The 20,557-nt window shown below is 69.2% G+C and overlaps 3 protein-coding genes across 3 annotated transcripts; 1 reads left to right on the top strand and 2 right to left on the bottom strand.

Moving 5' to 3' along the window:
- The first annotated feature begins 2,300 nt into the window (after positions 1-2,300).
- MYLK2 (myosin light chain kinase 2) lies at positions 2,301-8,738 on the top strand. The gene is made up of 11 exons (XM_086622998.1): positions 2,301-3,613; positions 3,748-4,070; positions 4,965-5,070; positions 5,289-5,382; positions 5,542-5,651; positions 6,206-6,347; positions 6,788-6,858; positions 7,077-7,205; positions 7,517-7,669; positions 8,029-8,161; positions 8,658-8,738. Exons 1-11 carry the CDS (start codon positions 2,301-2,303, stop codon positions 8,736-8,738), a joined length of 2,655 nt encoding a protein of 884 aa, XP_086479124.1.
- A 5,144-nt stretch (positions 8,739-13,882) lies between these two features.
- Positions 13,883-15,223, bottom strand: FOXS1 (forkhead box S1). The gene is given in 3 exon segments (XM_086623050.1): positions 13,883-14,559; positions 14,562-14,637; positions 14,639-15,223. Coding segments are annotated over 3 exon segments (1,338 nt in total).
- Positions 15,224-16,349: 1,126 nt separating this feature from the next.
- On the bottom strand, positions 16,350-19,447 carry LOC147527521 (interferon regulatory factor 4-like). The gene is made up of 8 exons (XM_086622917.1): positions 19,274-19,447; positions 18,559-18,748; positions 18,256-18,357; positions 17,921-18,136; positions 17,492-17,593; positions 17,014-17,409; positions 16,732-16,850; positions 16,350-16,630 (listed from the first exon to the last, which is right to left on the bottom strand). The coding sequence occupies exons 1-8, from the start codon at positions 19,445-19,447 to the stop codon at positions 16,490-16,492; spliced, it is 1,440 nt and encodes a 479-aa protein (XP_086479043.1). The 3' UTR covers positions 16,350-16,489.
- Between the last annotated feature and the right edge of the window lie 1,110 nt (positions 19,448-20,557).

Below are 20,557 nucleotides of genomic sequence, written 5' to 3' on the forward strand. Positions count from 1 at the left end.
GGACGGAGAGCTCGGGAGGAGAGACCCGGCCGTCAGCTGGCAGGGGCCGAGGCTGGGGGAGCCCATGGTAACCTCAGCCTCCCCGGGGGCACCCGGCCAGCCCAGCCCCGAGGAGAGCCCCGCTCCTCCAGCAAGTGCCAGCGCTCGGCCCGTCACTGCCCTGTCCTGCCCGGCTGCCGGCCGAGCCCTGTGAGGAGCGGGGTGCCCTTGCCCACGTCTGGCTGGGGCAGCGGGGTTGGAAGGATGCCTGGTGTGGGGCTGCGTGACCCCCAGCAGCCCCCACCGTCTCTTTTTCTCTCCCTGGGAGCTGCTCTCGCTGCATCATCACCCATCCCTGAGCCCCAGCCCCCCCTGTCCCCCTCAAAGCAGCACTAGCTGTGGGTGGGGGGCTGAGCCTCCTCTGTCCTGCGCAGGCTGGCATGAAAAAAATGGATGTTCTGGGGCTTTAATGGTATTATCAGAGTGCTTGTGCTGGTGATGCCCATGCACAGCCTGACCCCCCCCCCCCCCCCCCCCCGCAGCCCCCAGTGCCTTTGTTTCTCTCCCTGATCCCCAAAATGCTTCATTTTGCAGGAAATTGGAGTGTTTCAACTGGTTCCCAGAGGAGGCTGCAGCCACTGGTCGGTGCCCGGTTCCCAGCTGTGGGTTCTGCTTCAGGGGCTGGCAGTGGTGCCCAGGGCCGGTGGTGCACTCAGTGCCACGTCATGCCCATGGAGCACAGGGTCCTTGGGAGCCGCTGTCCCCAAGGGCTGGCACCAGCGGGCAGAGCCAGCCGCAGCTCAGGGGCACGGGAGGCTGGCACCGTCACTGGCCGCTCCCAGCCACCATCCCCATGGGGTGGCCAGTGGCCACCTCGTGTCACCTGTGGGCACCTTGGAAGCACTTGGCCACTTGGTCGGTGTCTGGCTCGGCCAGAACACCCTCATGAGATGTTTCTGGGTGCTGCTGTGGCTGGTGCCAGCCCTCCCTGCGGTGCCACACCAGGGCACGAGGCAGCTCCATCCCCTGCACCGTGTCTGCGCGTCCCCGGCCCGCGGGGCAGGGGGAAGAGTGGCGTGTCCTTTGAACGGGCTCCAGCAGCAACAGGTGCTGGGAAAGGCGAAGCGGGACGGCTCCCGCTGCTGTAAAGGATCCTCCTCTGCCCGCACTAATCCGGCTCCGTTACACCCGGGATAGAAGAGGCTGCTCCCTCCGGGCACTGCCACAGTGCGGATGCTGCCCTCCTGACTGCCCTCTGCGCCGCGACCCAGGTAAAGGGGCCGGGGGGGGTCCCCACGGCCGCCCGCTCCGGGTATGGCAGTGGGGGGTACCAGGGAGAGCGGAGCCCCCGGCCCCGGGAGGAACGTGCCGCCCCGGCGGGCTCCTCGTGCTGAGCTGTGGCACGTGGGGCTGCTCAGCCCCGGGCTGCTCTGCTACAGCTCCCGGTCCAGTGAGACCAGCAAGCGGCTCCCCTGATGCTGGGATGGTCGCTGGTGGGTTTATTCTGGGGCTGGGCTGTCCTGGGCTCTGGACGGTGGCGCAGGGGGGGTGTCTTGGAGCAGGGTGAGGGGAAGTGGCCGGGCAGGGACGGGCAGCGGAGCCTGGGGCAGAGGCAGAGTGGGGATTTGGGATTGGATGCTGGGCTGGAGAGGCTGGGTACGTGGGCACTGACAGGTCCCCTTGGTGGGACCGTGCAGGCAGGAGCTGTGGTCACCACCGGGCAGGGGACGGGCAGCGCTGGTGGCCGCTGGGGCCAGGGGTCCCCGCGGCCCCTGAGCAGACGGGGCTTCGCCCGCATGGCTGGACCTGCCTGTGCGGGTCGGAGTGGGCGGCAGTGGGGCCATGCCAGGGATACTCACCTCGCCTGATCCCCACCGCGCCAGCCTGGGGCCGGAGCCGCCATGTCCTGCCCCGCTGTGGGGAACGTGGCCTTAAATTGGCACCCTGGCCGCACCGCGCCGGCTGTTTGCGCGCCGGGGGCCCCGTGGCAGCGACAGGTGCCGGCGTCAGGCCATCGATCAGTCACCGAGCAGCAGATATCGGGGCACAATGGGACGGTGCAGGGACTGGCGACCACGTGGGGCCCCCGGCTCGGTGCCACCAGCCTGGGAGCTGCCGGCTGGGCAACAGGGGCACGGTGCCCAGCTGGGTGGCAGCAGCTTGCCCCTCTTCTGCAGGAGCAGAGCTGCCCCCCGAGTCCCGCCATACCCCTCTGCAGGGTGTTGGGTCCGGGGAGCCCTCAGCTTCCATCTTCTCTCCCGCAGGAGCCTCGCCGAACCGGGAGCACCTCAGAGCAGCTGCCTCCGGCCCGGAGAGTCTCCATGGAGCAGGACGGTGGAGCGGGCAGCGCGCCCGGCACTGGGGGGGCTGATGGCACAGCCCTCCCCGAAGCAGAGGGCAGCGCAGCCCCAGCGGCACCCCAGGCTGCCCAGCCCCAAGGGGGGAAGGCGGCACCCCCAGAGGGGACGGTGGCGGCTGCCACCGAGGTGCAGGATGGAGGAGGGAAGGACGAGCCTGGGCAGGAGAAGGCTCCGGCTGCTGCCGCGGCTGAGGACGGAGGGCAGGCAGGGGCTGGGAAGGAGAAGGCTGCGGGAGAGGCCGGAGGAGGGAAGGCAGAGCCGGCGGGGGAGACGGCCACGACTTCTCCGGAGCCCCAGGATGGAGGGAAGGCAGCGCCGGCAGACAAGGAAGCATCAGCTGCGCGGCACGATGGAGGGCAGGCAGCGTCTGCGGAGAAGGTGCCGGCAGCCACCGAGGCCCAGGATGGAGGGAAGGATGAGGTTGGGATGGAGAAAGCTCCGGCTGCAGCAGAGGCTGAAGGAGGGCAGGCAGCGGCCACGGAGGGGAAGGGCCTGGCTGGAGCAGGGGCTCAGGCCGGAGGGAAGGATGAGCCCGGGAAGGCACGAGGCCCTGGTGGGTTAGAGGCTGAGGGCGGTGGGAAGGCAGAGCCCACGGAGGAGAAGGCTCCGGCTGCAGCGGGGGCTGAAGGAGGGAAGGCAAAAACCGACGGAGGCAGAGAAGAGCCTGCAAAGGCGAAAAGCACGGCTGCTGAGAAGGAGACAGTCCCGGCTGCTGCGAAGGCTCCGGACGGAGAGAAGAAATCTGCAAAGGCAGAGAAAAGCCCAGCTGATAAAAAGCCTGCGAAGGAGAAGGCTCCAGCTACCGTAAAGGCTCAGGATGGAGGGAAGGCGGCAGCAAAGGCAGAGAAAAGCCCAGCTGCAAAGAAGCCTCAGGCTGGAAGCAAGGAAGAGCCTGCAAAGGAGAAGGCACCGAATGCTGCAAAGGTGCAGGATGGAGGGAAGAAAGCTGCAAAGGAGGAAAAAACCCCAGTTGCACCAAAGGCTGAGGGTGGAGGCAAAGAAGAGCCTGCAAAGGAGAAGGCACCGAATGCTGTGAAGGCTCCGGATGGAGGGAAGAAAGCTGCGGAGGTGGAAGCCCCCCCAGCTGCAGCAGAGGCTGGGGCTGGGGGCTCAGAGCCCACCGAGGTGGCGGCCACAGCTGCCGCGAAGGCTCCAGGTGACGGGGAGACGGCGGCAAAAATGGAGGGGACGAAGAAGCAGCAGCAGCCAAGGGGCTCCGAGCCCCCGCGCCCGGCTCTGCTGCAGAGCCTGAGCTGCCCAGCCACCTGCCAAAGGTACCCACACCCTGCTGGCATGGAGTCCCCTCCCCTTGCTGCTCCCCGAGGAGCCCGGGGTCCCTCTGGGCAGAGGTGGGCGCAGGGCTTGGGGGGCTGCTGCCTGGGCTCTGCTCATCTGCTCCTGCTTCCAGGGAGGAGCAGCCCCGGGCGCCGGTGATGGAGATGATACCGGAGGAGACCACGGCGGCGGAACCAAGAGAGGGTCCGGCAGAGCCTGGCCCTGCCCAGCCAGCTCCGGGGGACCTGCAGCCCCCGGAGCCCCCTGTACCCACAGGGAGCCCTGGCACCCCACCGGAGAGGACATTGCCCAGTGCCGCAGGGCAACCCCCAGGTCCGACCGGGGCTGCAGAACAGCCTGGCCCCGGGGGGCAACCTTCTGCCACGGAAGCAGAGCCGCCCCCCAGCCCCTACCTCACCCCCGATTTTGGGAAGGAAGACCCTTTCGAGATACTGGGTAAGGCTGTGCGCTGCCCGCCTCGCCCTTGTACCCAGGCCCCTCCACGGGGCGGCAGCCAGGGGTGCCCCATGGCCCTGCCCGCTGCCCGCAGCCCTGCCCGCTGCCTGCGCTGCTCTGCCACGCTGCCGGCTCACGCTCTTGGCTCGTCGCCCACCCGGTGGCCTTCGGGCTCCTGTTTCACTGTAAACAGGGCTAAATGCGGCGCGTCCCCTCTGCAGGGTCCTCCGGCCGCAGCCTGGCACGGTCCCTGCGGCCAGGGCTGCCCAGGAGGAAGAGGAGGCTGGGAGTGACAGCCACAGCCCGGCCGGTGGCAGGGGACAGCACGTCTCACCGCGTCCCCGTGTCCCGCACCGCTGTGCCCGCATCCTGCACCGCTGTCCCCGCGGGGTGGCAGGGCTGGGGCTGCGGCGGGTGCTTCAGGGGAAGGGGGGGCCAGGACTGGGGGCATGGGGTCTGTCCTGGGACGGCGGGGTGGCATGGAGGGTGGTGGAAGGGTGGGGTGGTGGCACCGAGAGGGTGACATGCGGCAGCGTGGCCTGGAGAGGGCGAGCGTGACACGCGGGATGGTGGGGAGAGGGCGGGTGGCAGGTGGGTGCCATGCGGCTGGGTGGGTGCCGTGCGGCGAGGCGACACTGCGGGCAGTGGCGAGGGACCCACCAGGGGATGCTGCGTCCTCTGGTGCAGCAGGCGGCCGGGACACCCTGATTTGCAGCCGGGCACCCAGTACCTGGCTGCATCCTGCACCCACAGCTTGGCTGGGCTGCGCTGCTGGGTGCCCACCTTCACCTGCACCGGGGCCTGCTCGTGGCCTGGGGCATGCCAGGGTGCTCGGCGGTGGGGTCTCCCAGCTGGGCAGCTCCCCTTCTCACCCCAGCCCTCCTCTCTTGGCAGATGACGTCCCTCCGCCACCAGCGCCCTTCGCGCACCGCGTTGTCACCCTGCGATCTGCCAGCGTCAGCTCCCAGTTCAACCTCAGCTCCAAGGAGATCCTGGGAGGGTGAGGAGGGGCCCCGGGAGGGTGCAGGACAACCGGCTTTGTCCTGGCGCTGCCCCGAGCTGCCACCTGACCTTGGGCAACAGTTCCGGGTGGATGGGACTTCTCTGGCCGTGATGGGTTGGTGCCTCGGGCAGGATGGGTGCGGTGGGCAGCACAGGGCAGCACCGCAGCAGCCCGGGTGATGGATGGCATTGGCACCTCTCCCTCTCCCTCCCCAGGGGCAAGTTTGGGGAAGTCCACACGTGCACGGAGAAGCAGACGGGGCTCAAGCTGGCAGCCAAAGTGATCCGGAAGCAGGGCGCCAAGGACAAGGTCTGACCAATGTTGGGGTGGGGGGCTCCTCCTGGCCATGGTACCACCAGCGAGCGGCATGGTCGAGGTGCTGGGTGGCAGTGTCGTGCCCAGTGTGTCCCTGTGCCAGTGGCTCGGCCCAGGCTGACGCCCCACACCACCCCGGGGCTCTTTCTGCAGGAGATGGTGCTGCTGGAGATCGACGTGATGAACCAGCTGAACCACCGAAACCTCATCCAGCTCTACGATGCCATCGAGACGCCCCGGGAGATCATCCTCTTCATGGAGTTGTGAGTGCCGGGGCAGCACCACGTGGGGCCTGATGCCCCAGTGAGGGGCACCGTCCCAGGGCCTGCTGCAGAGATGGAGCAGATGCACCAACTGCTTGCCGAGCAGAAGGGGTTGGCACCAGGGAATGTCCCTCACCTCACCCATTCCTTCTTGGGCACCTCCTCATCTCCCACTGGGCTCGGAGGCAGCCTCGAGCTCTGCCCGGCCAGGATGGTATCTCCTTCCATTGCAGCTGCATTGAGGATGGACATGACCCAAGTCCTTCCCACACAGCTCCTTTCCCCTTGCCCGCTTGCTCCAGGGGTGCTGGGGCTGTTCTGCTTCACTAAACCTGCGGAGCTGGGGTGTTTTGGGGTAACCCCCTCCCCTGTGCCTGCCTTCAGGGGGTGTCTAATCCCAGCACACGCGCATCCCACCGCGGCTCTGCTCAGCCACTGCACCCGCATCTCCACGGTGGGGCTGGGCCAGGGTGCCCGGGGTGGGCAGGGGGCTCTGCAGGAGGGTGGCATGGAGCAGGGAGCCCCGTCTGACCCCGCGGTCTGTCCCCACGCAGCGTGGAGGGCGGTGAGCTCTTCGAGCGGATCATCGACGACGACTACCACCTGACGGAGGTGGACTGCATGGTGTTTGTCCGGCAGATCTGCGAGGGCATCCGCTTCATGCACCACATGCACGTCCTCCACCTCGACCTCAAGGTGTGGGGCCGGGGTGACAGCAGGGGCTGTGGGTGACAGGAGGGGCTGGGGGGTGACAGCAGGGGATGTGGGTGACAGCAGGGGCTGGGGGGTGACAGGAGGGGCTGGGGGGTGACAGCAGGGACTGTGGGTGACAGCAGGGGCTGGTGGTGACAGCAGGGGTTGGCGTCTGCTCATGGGGCTGGGGCAGGTCGGGGCATGGCAGGGCAGCGGGTGTTTGCAGCCACTGAAGCGGGGAGCGCTGGGTGCCAGCCTGAGCTCTGCCGTGCCCATGAGGGCAGCATGTCCCTAATGCCAGCCAGCTGTGGGAGGGCTGCCTGCCAACTGATATTGCTCTGGCGTGGGTTGGAGACCCCCTGTCCTGCCCCTTCAGCTGTCAGACCCGTGTGCTGGGTACATCCCCTCTTGGCAGTGGGGCAATGGTCTCCCTGTCCCCACAGCCCGAGAACATCCTCTGCGTCGCTGCCACCGGGCACATGGTGAAGATCATCGACTTCGGGCTGGCTCGAAGGTGCCCTCTTCCCCCCCGGCTCCATCCCTCCTCCCTGTCCCGCTCCCACCCTTCAGCCCCATGCACCCTCGGGGTGCTGGGAACCTCGGGACCCGCTCTGGGCTGTGGCCTCGGCTCTCCCTGGCTGGCATAGGAGGGCTGGGGAGGGAAGCACTTGGGGGGCAGTGGTTTGGGGGCACAGCCTGTCCCCCTCCTGCTGACTTGCTCCCCGGCCACAGGTACAACCCCCAGGACAAGCTGAAGGTGAACTTCGGCACCCCCGAATTCCTCTCCCCCGAGGTGGTCAACTATGAGCAGGTCTCCTACTCCACGGACATGTGGAGCATGGGCGTCATCACCTACATGCTGTACGTCAGGGCTGGGGGGGGCTGCCAGCACTGTGCCAGAGTGCCAGGACAGGGCTGCTCCGGGCACGGAGTTGTCCCTAAGCCGTACACATCTCAGGCACCCGGTGGCTTGGTGGGCTGGTGGAGGGTGCCGGATGGGGAGATACAGGTGGGGCTGGGGGCTGGGGGGGACAGTGAGTGGGGCCAGGGGTTGTCTGTGCCCACATCTGCAGGCAGGAAACGGCAGCCCTGGCCAGGTTTGCTCCATTCTGGGGGGTTTTCGAGGGGCCACAGCCTGAGGGCACTCAGCTCCTCACCCCCTGTGCCCCCAGGCTCAGCGGCCTCTCCCCCTTCTTGGGAGACAACGATGCTGAGACGCTCAACAACGTCTTGGCTGCCAACTGGTACTTCGACGAGGAGACCTTCGAGAGTGTCTCCGACGAGGCCAAGGACTTCGTCTCAAACCTCATCATCAAGGAGAAGAGGTGCGAGGCCGGCAGCGACCGCGGGGGTCCCGGGGTGGGCACCCCCAGAGCCACCTGGCAGCGAGGGGCTGCCCTCTGCACTGGCACCAGCAGTGTCCCCCCATGCCCTGTGCCAAATGAACCTCTTGGGGCCCTGCCCTGGCTGCTGCCTGTCCCTGGCAGAGCCCCGCATCCCCCCAGGGTCACCTGCCCCACGCGGGACATGCGTGCGGGACCACTCGGGGTCCTGCCCAGCCCCACTGGTCCCCAGGCGCATCCCTCCAGCTGGATCCTCCCCTGCAGCTTTCTGGGGTTTTGAGGCTCTCCGGTGGCTGGAGAAGGGGGTGACAGGGGGTGACCCGGGCTCCTCTCACCCCCAGTGCCCGGATGAGTGCTGGCCAGTGCCTGCAGCATCCCTGGCTCAACAACCTGGCAGAGAAGGCCAAGCGCTGCAACCGCCGGCTCAAGTCCCAGGTGCTGCTCAAGAAATACGTCATGCGGCGGCGCTGGAAGGTGTGCGGGGCGCGGGGCTGGCGCGGGGAGGAGGGTCAGTGCCGTCTGGGGGGTCTGGGCAGAGGGCTGCCAGCCTCTGCCTGGCATGGCGAGTGGCATCTGGGACATGGCCCTGTCTCGCTGTGCTGCTGGCAGCCGGGGCACAAGGGCTGGGGACCCCTGAGCCCGGAGGAAGGGCTGTCCAGCACCAGGGTCCTTGCTTGGGTGCCCCCAAGGTGGAGACCCCTCAAACATGAGTCCCTTCGTGGTGGTCTCCCCTGAGCCGATCCCAAGAGTACGTTTCAGGGGCAGGAGTGGTGCTGGGACAGAATGCAGGGGATGACCCCCAGCATCAGCCCTGTGCCTCCTCCTGCCCTGTGCTCCCCCTCCACCCAGCCCGGCTGAGTGGGTGCCCAGGGGGCTGCCGGCTCCCCAGCCCGGGGAGCTGGGGCCGGCTCGGCCTCCGGAGCCGCAGCCCTTGCAGTAGGATGAACATTTCTCCGCTTCCCCATTACAGAAAAACTTCATCGGGGTGTGCGCTGCCAACCGCTTCAAGAAGATCACCAGCTCGGGGTCGCTGACGGCGCTGGGTGTCTGAGTGGGGGCTTCTGGGGGAGCCTGAGCCGCGCGCGATCGAGGCCAGAGAGGAACCGCTTGAGAGGGTACCACGTCCGTCTTGCCCCTGGCTGGCAGCAGGACCTCGCCAGGCTCCGTGCTTTCCACCGCGGGGGCCAGGGGCTGGAGCTGCGCAGCCCCCTCCCTGCCCGTGCTGCTGCCAGATGGCTGCTCTGGACCCTGCACCACTGCGGCGTGTGCTGCACCCCTGCTCCGTGCCCACACCACTGCCACCACGGGCCCTTCTCTGCTGCGTCCCCCGGGGCTGCCACCTCGCCCTGGCACCCAGCGGCTGCGGGACTGCTCGGGGGCTGGCACCTGCACCCACCGCTGCGGAGCTGCTCTGCCGAGCTCGTCCCACCCCAGGCATTGTCGCTGCACCGGGGACGCACTGCTGGGGACACTGGCAGCGCCATGCTGGGCTCCCAGGGCTCCAGCCCTCCCCGTGCCCACCCAGCCAACCCTCCCCGTGCCCACCCAGCCAGCCGTCCTGCCTGGATTTCCTCGGACTGCGAGGCTGCTCCTGAGCGCTCCTTTCCAACCTCACCCCTGGCCGGGCTGCGCGATGCCCGACCCACAGCACCTCTGCTCCGCTCACGCTTCCTTCCCGCCGCCTCGGAGGAGCGAGGCTGCCCGGAGTGAGCCACGCTGCCCGGGCTGCCCCACGTGCTTCCCGCTGCCCAGGAACTCGCCCCACGGGCCCAGGACTGTAAATGCCGCAGCCCTGCCCTGCCCGCGCTGGCGCTGGACCCCAAACCGCCCGACTCCCTTCCCAGCACCATGGCTCGGCGTGAGGATGCCGGAGGGCAGGTGCGGACCCTCGCCCTGGTGCTTTGGCACCGGAGCCGAGGCCGAAGCGCCTCCGCCCTGGCCGGCCGAGCGCGCGGGAGCGGAGCTGGCCCCGAGCTGCTGCTCGCACAGGAAGGGAGGAAGCGGCCAGCACGATTCCAGCGGCGTCCCCAGCTGGGAGCCAGCGAGGGAAGAAGGAGGCTTTGTCTTCCTCCTGCCCTCCCTGCCCTGCGGCTCTGCCAGCGGGGGAAAAACACAACCTCTGCTTCCCCGGCCCCCCCGGATCGAGATGAGCGAGGCAGCCTAATGCAGAGCAGCTGGCCCGGGCCCCCCACGCCCCCCCGCCCCGCTCCCGCAGCATCGCTCCAGCCCCGACCACCAACACACAGGAACTGCCGGGCGGTGGCTGCGGCCGCCAGCTCCCCCGGCCGTGTGCAGGGGCTCCCCGGGACCGGGGGCTGCTCCCGCTCCTCTGCCTCGCTCTGACCTCCCTCCCCTCTGCCTGTGCCCCTCGGGGTGCCACGGTGCTGCCGGAGGGTGGGCATCCGCTGGGCTTTGCAGCTTCCAGCCGTGCCCGCTGCAGGAGGGGCTGGGGGGCTGGCAGGGGGTCCCTGCCCTCCAGATTTGGCTTTTGCTGCGGCTGAGCCCCCCCACGCCAGGGCTGTGTGTTTGCTCCGGGGCCGCCCGTACCCTCTGCGCCTGCTGGAAAAAACCCTGGGGAGAGGTGTGGAGGCAGCGGCCCCTTGCCCCCCCCTGGCTGCAGCAGGTGAAGGGGCTTTGGGCTCGTCCCCACGGGGCAGGGGGCACGGCTCGTGGGGCCCTCCCCAATGCCAGAGCCCTGCCCGGCTCTTGCCTTCTTGTAAATAAATGTACAGGTCTGCTCGCTGCCCGCGCCTGCCCTGCATCCCTGGGGCTCGGGGGGGCCACTGCCCCCACCCACCTGGGCCGTGCAGCTGTGGGCTGAGGGCAGCAGGTGAGTGAGGAGGGGACGGGAAGCGGCGTCTTGTCCGTGGGCCGGAGGGGACAGAGAGGGCTCCTGGCTGTGCTGGGTCAGGGACCACCTGGTGTGTCCCTGCCAGGATGGTGCAGCTCATGGTGCTGGGGGGGGTCCAGTCTCTGCATCCTGTGTCCAATTCTGAGCACCCCAGGGTGCTGGGGGAAATGGGGATGGATGGATGGATGGATGGATGGATGGATGGATGGATGGCAGGATGGAGGGATGGAGAGACAGATGGATGGATGGATGATGGATGGGGGAGAGATGGATGGATGGATGGATGGATGGATGGATGGGTGAAGGCATCCTCACAGTCTCTGCCCAAGTGGGGTGGGATGCCCAGGGAAGGGCTGGTGGGGGGCCGGTGCCCCTCTGCCCCATGGACCTGCAGCTGGCCCCGAAGCAGTTAAGGCTTCCCCGGGCCGGGACAGCGGCTCCACCGCGGGCGTCCCTCCCAGCCGCTTCCTGCCGGCAGCCTTTGACCGGTTCCTGTCGGTGACCACCCTGCGGGCCTGGAAGCCAGCACAGCCCCATCTGGTTTGAGTTACGCTCTGTGGTGGTGACGTCTCCTTCCTGTCTGGCCCCAGGAGCCGTGCATTGCCCTGGCCCCGCTGGGCCATGGGGGCTGCAGGGCCCCGGCACGAGGTGGCCCATGGGGCTCCCAGCTGGGCCATCACCCCCAGATGCTGCTGGCCCCCGAGCCACGCTGGGGGTTCGGTTCCTGGACACAGCCCTGCATGTGCACGGCTGCAGCATGGGGATGTGCGGGCACTGCACTACCCCGAGCCCAGGGTGGGGGATCCCACCCCACAGCTCAGTTTGGTTTCCCCAGCCCCCTCCTCTCTCAGCCTAGGACCCCATGGGGGCACCTATCGCACCTCTATTGGGGCTGGAGGAGCAGGCTGCGGGATTGGCACCCATGGGAGCAGCTGTGGTCCCGTCCCGCAGTCCTGGCCAAGGGGCAGGACAGGGCTCGGGAGTCCGTGAAGCTGCAGGGATGGGACCCATCCTGCCGAGGCCGATGGGCACGGTGGCAGCGCTGGTCCTGCTCCAGCACAAGCAGTGGCACCTGGTACCATCCCTCATGTGTGGGGTCCTCTTCACCTCACAGACACATGGCACAGTCTGGGGCACGTGCACGTGTATCCGCAGCATCCAACTCCAGAGCCCTGAGCAGCACCCTTCCCGCTGCCCCTGTCTGCACCCCATCCCCACAGTGCCCACACTGCCCCATGGGCAAGGGGTCCCACAGGCAGCACAGGCAGGGAAGGGGAGCGGGCAGACCTGTGCCAGCACCTGGCAGCACCGCTGGCAGCAGCAGCAGGTTCGCCCCATGACGGGGTGCCGGCACAGCCCATGGTGGGAGCGGGCGAGCGGGCTGGGGGCCAGGCCACCCACTGCGATCTGGCGGTGAGCCGGGGAGGAGGCAGGTCAGGGAGAGCAGCGGGTGCGCGGCCGGGAGCTGGGAGCCAGGGTGGGTGCGGAGAAGTGGACCACCGGGGGAATGGCCGGCACTGGTCTGCATGCCCTGGGCAGCGGAGGCGGCCAGGCTCTGCAGGACGAGGGTCCCCATCCCCAGAGCCCGTGGGTGGGTGGGGGGTGGGATGCACCACGCGATGCCACGCTGCTCCCAGCACAGGGACCCCCGCGCGGGGCATCGCTCAGGGCTGCGCGTTCCCAGGCGGCGGCGGGAGCCGGGTGGGCGGCAGGAGCCGGGGTGGGCGACGGGCCCGGCCGCGCTGCGTGGGAACCAGACGGCCCCTGGGCACGGCTGCGGCGTTCGCTTCCTCCCGCGCCCCCGGGGACTGCGCAAAGGAGGGGGCTGAGGTCAGCCGCGCTCGCCGCTGGCCGCTCCGGAGACGCCAGCATGATCTAGGCGCTCAAATATTGTTTTCCACTGGGGTGGGATTAAAAAAAAAAAAAGGGGAGAAAAGAGAAGCCCGGGGCTGCGTGGCCGTCCCCGCTCCGCCGATGACGAAGGGTGGCCCCCCCTTGCCCTGCCCAGGGCTGGGACGCGGCCATGGCCCGGCAGCGGCTGTCTGGGGGCTGATAACGGGGCTGACGCGGCCACGGTGCTCGCGGTCCCCGAGTGACGCCAGCGCTGTCCTTCGGTGCCAGCACGGCCCCCGCAGAGACCCCCGGAACTGGTCAAACTGGGGTCCCACTGCCTTCGAGGGGGCTGGGGAGGGGGTCTCTGCCACACACCCACTGCCCGCAGCAGCGTGCAGAGCCCCAGCCAGCCTGGCATCCTCCCCCTGTGCCCACCCTGGGGCTGGCTGTGCCATGGGGTCCGGGTATTGTTGTTCCTGGGGTCCCCCCTCTCCCAGCCCAGGGTGGGCATGGGCACAGCCCCCCTGCTTTGCCAGCATCGCTCTGACCCCATTTCGGTGCTGCGGAGATGCTGGCCCGAGTGTCCCGGTGGTGTGTGGGAAGGGACTGGCGTCCAGGTCCCAGCCCAGGGCTGTGTGGGGACCCCCGACCCCTGCAGTGTCCCCCAGCCCAGCCAGCCAGGACAAGCCCCAGTGCCCAGCCCGGTGCCGGCAGCGGTGACTCAGCCGGTGCCTCCTCACCAGCAGCCGCCCGGCGTGATTCAGGTCGGAGGAATCCTCCTTCGCCAGCCGCTCCCGTTGCAGCCGCAGCCCCTGGCCCAGCCCGGCTCTGGGGCTGCCCCAGACTCGGGGTGTTTGCAGGGACCCGGTGGGACCCTGGCTGGGCACTGGCACAGCCCTGTGCAGGGACACAGAGGGAAGGGAGCCCTGTCCCCCTCAGCACAGAGCCCCCACCTTGTGCCCCCAACCCACGAAGCCCCCACACTCTCCCCAGAGGCTCTCCAGGGCGGATGCCATGCGCTGAGGCTAGTGCCAGTCTTGCCACATGTGGCACTCAGGGCAAAACCGGGCACTTTGAGCAGTCCTGGGCACAGGAGGCAGCATCGGGGCTCACTCCTGCCACAGCACATACCCCTGCCCCTCCCGGACCAGGTTCCCTCCTGCCACCCTGGGACAGGGCTGCGGGGGTCTCCACGTCACAGCAGGACCCCCTCCCCAGCATCTCCCAGGGACGCAGGACGTGGACGCAGGTGCCCTGACCCGGGCCATGCCCCATTCCCCCACGGCCTCACCATCCAGCTGGTGGTCGCTGATGGAGGGGCCAGAGGGGACGGGGGCTGTGCTGGGTGGCCTCGAGGACACGCGTCCCCCAGCCAGCGCCCCGGCTAGAGCAGAGGGTCCCCGGCTTGCCCCTGCCCGCTGCCCACCGTGAGCGGGGCGCAGAGACCACAGAGGCAGCGTTGGGGAACGTGCTTTATTCGGTGCTGGGGGCATCCTGGGGGGGCCAGTCCCTCACTCGAAGAAGAACATGCCGGGTGTCCGGTAGAGGCAGGGGGGCAGCCCCAGCGGGTAGCCGTTGCCCCCCTGCAGTGGGATGGTGCCCCCCGGCCCCCACGGCTCTTTCTGCTCGCCTGCCCGCAGCCCCGCGGCCCCGAAGGGTGGCTGGCGGGGGGCTGTGGGGCCCGGGGGGGCCGCGGCCAGGAGATGCTCCAGTGCCGTGCCGCATGGCCGCTCCTTCACGCAGAAGCTCAGCGCCTGCACCCGGCATTGGTAGCTGCTGCCCAGCGCCTCGGGCCCTGAGCGGCCAAAGGAGCCGAAAACGGGCAGGGGGGGCTGTGTGTAGCCTTCTCCCTCCAGGAAGCAGGATGAGGGGGGCTTGCCTGTGCCCAGGAGGGTGCCAGGGAATGTGGGTGGCACCTGCCCAAAGGGCTGGCCTGGTCCCAGCCCGGGGGTAGCTGGCTCCTCGCCCTCCAGCTGCCCAGGGGGGCTGCCAGGGGCGGCTGGAGAGTCCTGCGGGGGGTCTCTGGGCTGGGTGGGCAGCCGGGTGGGCAGCAGGGCAGGGTGTGGTGCCGGGCGCTCACCGGGCAGCGGGTACTGACCTGGCCGGGGCAGCTGCAAGGCGGCCGGGAGCCCCCCGAAGACAGTCTCCTTGGGTGGGCGGCTCTCCGGGGGGGCGAAGAATGGCCCCTTGGCTGCGGGGCATCCGGCAGGTATAGGAAGGGCTGCCCGCCCTTGGGCAGCTGCTGCCGGGCGCAGGGCTCGCCGCAACCCCAGCACCCCGGCACCCTCAGGCGGCGCGGGGGGGGTCGGCAGGCGCCCTGCGGCCACTGGCGAGGCGTAACCCCCCTCCGCCTTCACCTCCTCGGGCAGCGGGGTGGCAGGTGGCCCCCGTGCCCGGTGCCTGGGGGGCTTCCCGCGCCCCTCGTCCCCCTTGGCGCCTGGCACGTCCCGGAGACCCCTCTTCCTGGTGAAGCGCCGGCGTCGCCGCAAGAAGCTGCCGTTCTCGAACATGTCGTAGCAGTCGGGGTCCAGGGTCCAGTAGTTGCCCTTGCCCGGCTTCTTGTCGTCGCGGGGCACCTTGACGAAGCACTCGTTGAGCGAGAGGTTGTGGCGGATGCTGTTCTGCCAGCCCTGCTTGTTGTCGCGATAGAAGGTGAAGCGGCCCATGATGTAGTGGTAGATGCCGCTGAGCGTGATGCGCTTCTCGGGCGCGCTCTGGATGGCCATGGTGATGAGGGCGATGTAGCTGTAGGGTGGTTTGGTGGGCTCGGGGCCCGGCAAGGGGCCACCGGACGGCTCCGGGGCCGGTGGGCTGCGCAGCGCCGCGTCGCCGACGGGGAGGTCCGGCTGCATCCTCCGGTGCCGCCGCCGCCGCTCCCGCTCTGCCGCGCACGGCCGCGGCACGGCCCGTTAAAGCCGGCCGGTGGCCCAGCCTCCCGCGGCCGGCCGGCGAGGGGGCGGCGGGGCCCCTCCTCTGCGGGGCCGCCCAGGGCGGAGCGGGGCTCGGCCGTCCGGCGCTGGGCCCCACAGATGGACGGACGGACGGATGGACGGACGCGCGGCCAAGACTTGCGGGCAGCTGCAGCGGCCCCGGGGCTGGCACGGTTGGGACCTCCGCGGGCAGCGCTGGCCTCGGCCGAGCCCTGGGCACAGCCCCCGGCTCCCCCAGCCCCTCTTCCCACGCGAGGGTCCCACAATCTGGGTCTCATCCTGCCCTGCCCACAGTGCGCAGCGGGGCCCTGGCCAGGGATGGCGGGGGGCTGAGCGGGGGGCTGCTGGCAGGGCTGGGCTGCTGCCAGCTCCCCACCTACCCCCTGCCCACCCCAGTGCCTCGGCACCCACCGCTAGCCCGGGGTTGTGCCGGGTCGTGTGCACCTTGCTGGATCCCTGCTCTGTGCCAGGTCCCAGCACCCTGCTCAGCCAAGACACCACCTCCAGGGTGCAGCATGGCCCCCACCTCCCAGGACCCCCTTCACCCCCCTCACCAGGGGAAACTGAGGCACGGGCAGTGAGTGTCTTTGGGACAGGCTCATGTGCTGCCAGGTTGGCAGAGTGGCTAACTGGCACCTGGCTGCTGCCTGCACCTCCTGCCAAGGGGCTGGGGATCAGGGGCAGGATGGCACTTGAGCCAGCACAAGGGTTGGGGGTTGGCTCATGCTGTTCCCCACGGCTGCACTGAGCTGGCTTTGCCCACAGCACGAGGCTCTGCCTGGGCTCGGCCCCCACCCCAGCTGCCTGTGCCCGCCTCAGACCAGCGCCAGCCCCCCACGCCGGTGCCAGCAGTACCGAAACACAACCTTTATTTCCAAGGTTCACGAACGGCGAGTCCCGGCGGTGCGAGGCGTGAGGACGGAGCTGGCTCTGCCCCGGCTCACCGAACAAGCACGCAGCAAATCCCACCCGGGGGCTCCCGGGAAATAAATACAGCGATCTGCGTGGGGGTGGCAGCACCACCTCCCTGCCCACCCCGGCCGGTGCTCACCCGTGTCCAGCCCCGCAGCGCTGAGTGCCCCGCACATGCCGGCTCGGGGGCTGGCAGCCGGAGCAGGGCTGTAGCGTGGCAGAGCATCCCGCTCCGAGGCTTCGCCGTCACTGGGCTCTCCTCCTGCCCGCCCACGCTCAGGGCTGGCAGAGCTGTTTGAGGACGCGGATGATGTGGCTGGAGGCGCCGGGGGCGCAGGGCTGGGGGCAATCGCGGAGCAGCGTCGGCCCCATGCGCTGGGCGTGATGGAAGAGCTCCCGCGCGAACACCGGCTCCACCTGCGGAGGCACAGAGCCAGCGTGGGATGGGCACGGATCCGTGTGCCACCCCGCTGCCTGGCTCGGTGCCGCAGCGAGTGCCAGCCCCAGTGCGTACTCACGTGGGCCATGATGAGCTTCTGGAAGTGGTGCCCGGTGCTGGTGGGGTACTCCTCCCCGAAGCACAGGTGGATCTGGTACTGCGGCGTGGGCTGCCCGTGGCTCAGGTACCCCCGCAGCTCTGCAAGACACTGGCCGTGTCAGGGGCCTCGGGGCTGGCATGGCCCCGCGGCACAGAACAGCTGTGCTGGGGCGGGACCTGCCCCCGTTCCCGAGGGGTTCGGGGTCTCCCGGGGCATGGGCCGGCGGAGCCGGTGAGCCCGGGGTGGCCAGTGGGCACTTACGCTGCAGGAACTGCTGCGTGTCCAGCAGCTTGTAGGTCTTCTCCCTCTCCAGCTTGTTGGGCCAGTCCCTGTGCGGGGCCAGCGGCCCGTTCCAGTACACCCTGCCCTGGCACTGGCGCTTCATGAAGACCCCCTCGGGCGCGACCCACAGCAGCACGCCGCGCTCCAGGTGGGGCAGGAGCCGCTCCAGCACGTCGGTCATGCCGGCCACCCGGGCACTGCCGCCGAGTGCCCGCGGCGGGGGGAACTCGATCTGCTCCATGCAGGAGGGGCCGTAGAGGCGCTCGCTCTCGGCTGGCACGACGCGGGACGTGATGCGGCAGCCCTCGGCCGTGCGGGTGGTGACCTCCTTCACCAGCACGTCGCAGTAGTAGAGGCGGACGTGGAGCCAGCAGTCTGGGGCGAGGGGAGGATCAGTTCGTGGGCAGCCCGGCTGGGGGGGTTGCCCAGGGCACTGCCCAGCCTGTGTGACTCCTACCTGAGTGGTTGACATCCTCTACGGGGAGGTAGGACGGGGGTCCAGGCAGGAGGTGGCCGTGGGTCGGGTTCCAGCCGTAGAAGACTCCCCTCACGTGGTACCCTGGGCCAGGGCAGAGACAAGGTGGCAAAGGGACATGGGCAGCTGTCCCCAAGGGCCCCCGGGTGCTGTCCCGGCCCCAGCCCCTGGGCCAGGAGGGCAGCAGGGTCCTTCCCACCACTGCTGCTCGTTACTGGGCCTCGTTAAAGCCCGTAAGCGCGTGATCAGGTGGCTTTGCTCTGGGGCAGGGAGGGAGCCCCGGTCTCCATCCCCCCCGGCATTGCCCGCACAAAGGAGGGGGCACTGGGCTGTGGAGAGCGGGGTCACTCCTGCTGGGCAGCGTGTGCTCCCTGCCCCCAGCCCCATCCCACTGCCGGGGACCCTCCTCACCTCGCTCAGCCGGGTGGGCAGAGGGCAGGGGCAGTGGAGACACGTGGCACGTCCGAGAGCCCTTCTGGCTCTCCTCCTCCGGACTCACCGCGGTGCTGCCCTGGGGAGGAAAGCGGCTGTGGTGAGGGCTGGGATGGCAGCGGGGGGCCCTGAACCGGCTCCTACCTCTGCCACCAACCCCGTGTGCCAGCAGGACCCCAGCCCGAGTCTGGCAGCCGCACGGCACAGGGGACCCGCAGCGATGCTCGGGGCAGCCCCAGCCCCGTGGGACAGACGCAGGCAGCGTGCGGGCAGGGCAGCAGCTGGCAGAGGAGGGGGGATTCGGGGCTCCCACCTTCTCCAGCCTGCAGGCAGCTCCTGCAGCAGATGGCACGGGGCGGGGGGCTGGCTCACCTGCTGATCCTCGCCGGCTGGGCACCGCGTGTCGTCGTCCTTCTCTGCAGAGAGCAAGAAAAACCCGCTGAGCCCCCTGCCCATGGCAGGAACTGCCCCTGGGGGAGGTGCCTTGCTGTCCGAGACACCCAGAAAGGAAGAGGAGTGGGGAGGAAGGGTGATATCTGCAGGAAACGGGGCTCGTACAGGCACGGCGCAGGATCAGCCCCAGTTCTGGCACAGCAGGAGGGACGGCAGGGACATACCTGCATCCCGGGCGCCGTCGGACACGATCTGGTACACCTTGTAGGGCTCGGAGATGTCCAGCTGGCTCCGCTCGGGCACCTCCTGGAAGTCGGTGCTCTTGTTGAGGGCGCAGCGGAGACGCGTCTTCCAGGTGGAGGGGTCGGCCTTGTCCGTCCCCTCGTGGTACTTCCCCTTGTAGACGGCCCAAGCCTGCCAGGCACAGGGGGTCCTGGGCAGCGGGGGCTGCCCACACCCCAGCCCCCTGCTCTGCTCTCCGGGGGTCCATCAGGGCTGGGCAGGGGGCTGCAGGGCTGTGTGCCCCGGGGGCTGCAGGGAGCTGGGCGATGGGTGCTCCTGGGAGAGTGCACGGTGCTGGGTAAGGGGGAGCTCCAGGGGTGTGCACGGAGCCGGGCGGGGGGTTCTAGGGGTGTGCACAGAGTCGGGTAATGGGGAGCCCTGGGAGTGCACACAGAGATGGGCAGAGGGTCCTGGGGGTGTACATGGAGCCAGGCGTGGGGTCCCGGGGGTCTGTATGGAGCCAGGCGGGGATTCCTGGGAGCGAACATGGAGCCGGGCAATGGGGAGCCCTGGAGATGTGCACGAAGCCGGGCAGGGGGTCCTGGGGGTGTGCGTGGAGGCAGGTGGGGAGCCCCGGGGGAGTGCCCAGAGCCGGGCAATGGGGAGCCCCGGGGGTGCGCACGGAGCCGGGCGGGGGGCCCGGGGAGCCCGGGCTACCTTGAAGAGCGCGGCGTCCTGCTGCTGCCGGTAGTCCTGCTTGGCCGCGTGCTTCCAGGGGATGCGGAAGAGCGTCCGGTGCCGGTTCTCCCAGCGCAGCCCCGGGTACCGGCCGCTGTCGATCTGCGCGATCAGCCACTCTTTCAGCCGCATGGGCGCCGCCGGCTCCGCCATCGCGGCCCCGCGCCCGGCCCGGCCCGGCCCGGCCCGGCCCCGCCGCCCCGAGGGAACGTGCCGGGGCGGCGAAAGTGAAACCGCGGCTCCAGCTTTCACTTTCCTTTTCCCGCCCGACGCCGCCGGCTCTGGCTGCGCCGTTACGGGGCGGGGGGGGGTGGAACGGTCACGGGACAGCCCACGGGACAGGGCCACCCATGGGAGAGGGGACAGGGCCACCCATGGGAGAGGGGATGGGCACCTCGCACCCATGGAAGAGGGGACAGGGCAGCAGAAAGCACAGGGGACTCCCCTGCACCCCCACAGGGACTCCCTTCAGACTTTCAGGACACGCTTCCCGCAGGGGACAAGGGACCCTGCTCCCTCCATCCTCCGGCTTCGGGGAGCAGGGTACCTCCCGAGGGACCAGCATCTCAGCCCGTGGGTGTGGGGAGCTGCAGGAACAGGCACGGGGTTTCCAGGCTGGGGCGAGCGCTGACGTTGCCCCATCTCTCGAATCTCTCCTCTGCTCTAACCCTCACGTCTGCCTCGCGGGGCTCTGGGTGCTGAGTCGAAAGGGAAGTGGGTGGGAGGGCTGAGATGAGCTGTGCCAAGGGCTGCCGGGGGCTGGTGAGGGAGCCTGACTCATCCTGTGCTGGTGCTGGCTCCCCACCGGCCCTGGGGTTCCTGGCAGAGGCTGTGCCCATGGTGGAGACGTGGTACCCATGGTCACAGTGCTTCTGGGCACCAGCCTTCCCACACCTCGGGAAGCGGCTTCCCGCATTCTTGTTGCTCTGTGAGGAGTTGGGTGCACATGGTGCACATGTGGGTGAGATGGGCACCAGTGCCAGGAGAGGGCTGGGCCCAGCGCAGGGTCCCAGACAGTCCCTTCGCTCCTGGCTGGCTCCTGAGCATCCTTCCTCAATGCCACTGCTGCCAGGAGGCTCTGTCCCTCCCTTCGGCCAGGAACCCGGCTCAGCTGTCCTTTCGGGAGGAAGAGGGATTTCACCCCGTGGAGGGCAGGGATGGAGCTGGCTGGCACCAAGCACCACTCGACTGCCCTTGCAAAGGGCTGTGCTGGAACAGGGCTGGCAGTGTGACCCCCACCCAGAATGGGCAGGGCAGGCTTTG

The sequence above is a fragment of the Tauraco erythrolophus genome, chromosome 18, assembly GCF_009769465.1.
Source record: "Tauraco erythrolophus isolate bTauEry1 chromosome 18, bTauEry1.pri, whole genome shotgun sequence".
Taxonomy (NCBI): domain Eukaryota; kingdom Metazoa; phylum Chordata; class Aves; order Musophagiformes; family Musophagidae; genus Tauraco; species Tauraco erythrolophus.

Coding starts and splice junctions, on each gene's coding strand:
- MYLK2 (XM_086622998.1), top strand. CDS start 2,301: ATGGAGCAGGACGGTGGAGCGGGCAGCGCGCCCGGCACTGGGGGGGCT. Junction 5,071..5,288: donor TCCAAGGAGATCCTGGGAGG/GTGAGGAGGGGC, acceptor CTCCCTCCCCAG/GGGCAAGTTTGGGGAAGTCC. Junction 6,859..7,076: donor GACTTCGGGCTGGCTCGAAG/GTGCCCTCTTCC, acceptor CCCCGGCCACAG/GTACAACCCCCAGGACAAGC.
- LOC147527521 (XM_086622917.1), bottom strand. CDS start 19,447: ATGGCGGAGCCGGCGGCGCCCATGCGGCTGAAAGAGTGGCTGATCGCG. Junction 17,410..17,491: donor AGAGGATGTCAACCACTCAG/GTAGGAGTCACA, acceptor CCCTCGCCCCAG/ACTGCTGGCTCCACGTCCGC. Junction 16,631..16,731: donor AGAAGCTCATCATGGCCCAC/GTGAGTACGCAC, acceptor GTGCCTCCGCAG/GTGGAGCCGGTGTTCGCGCG.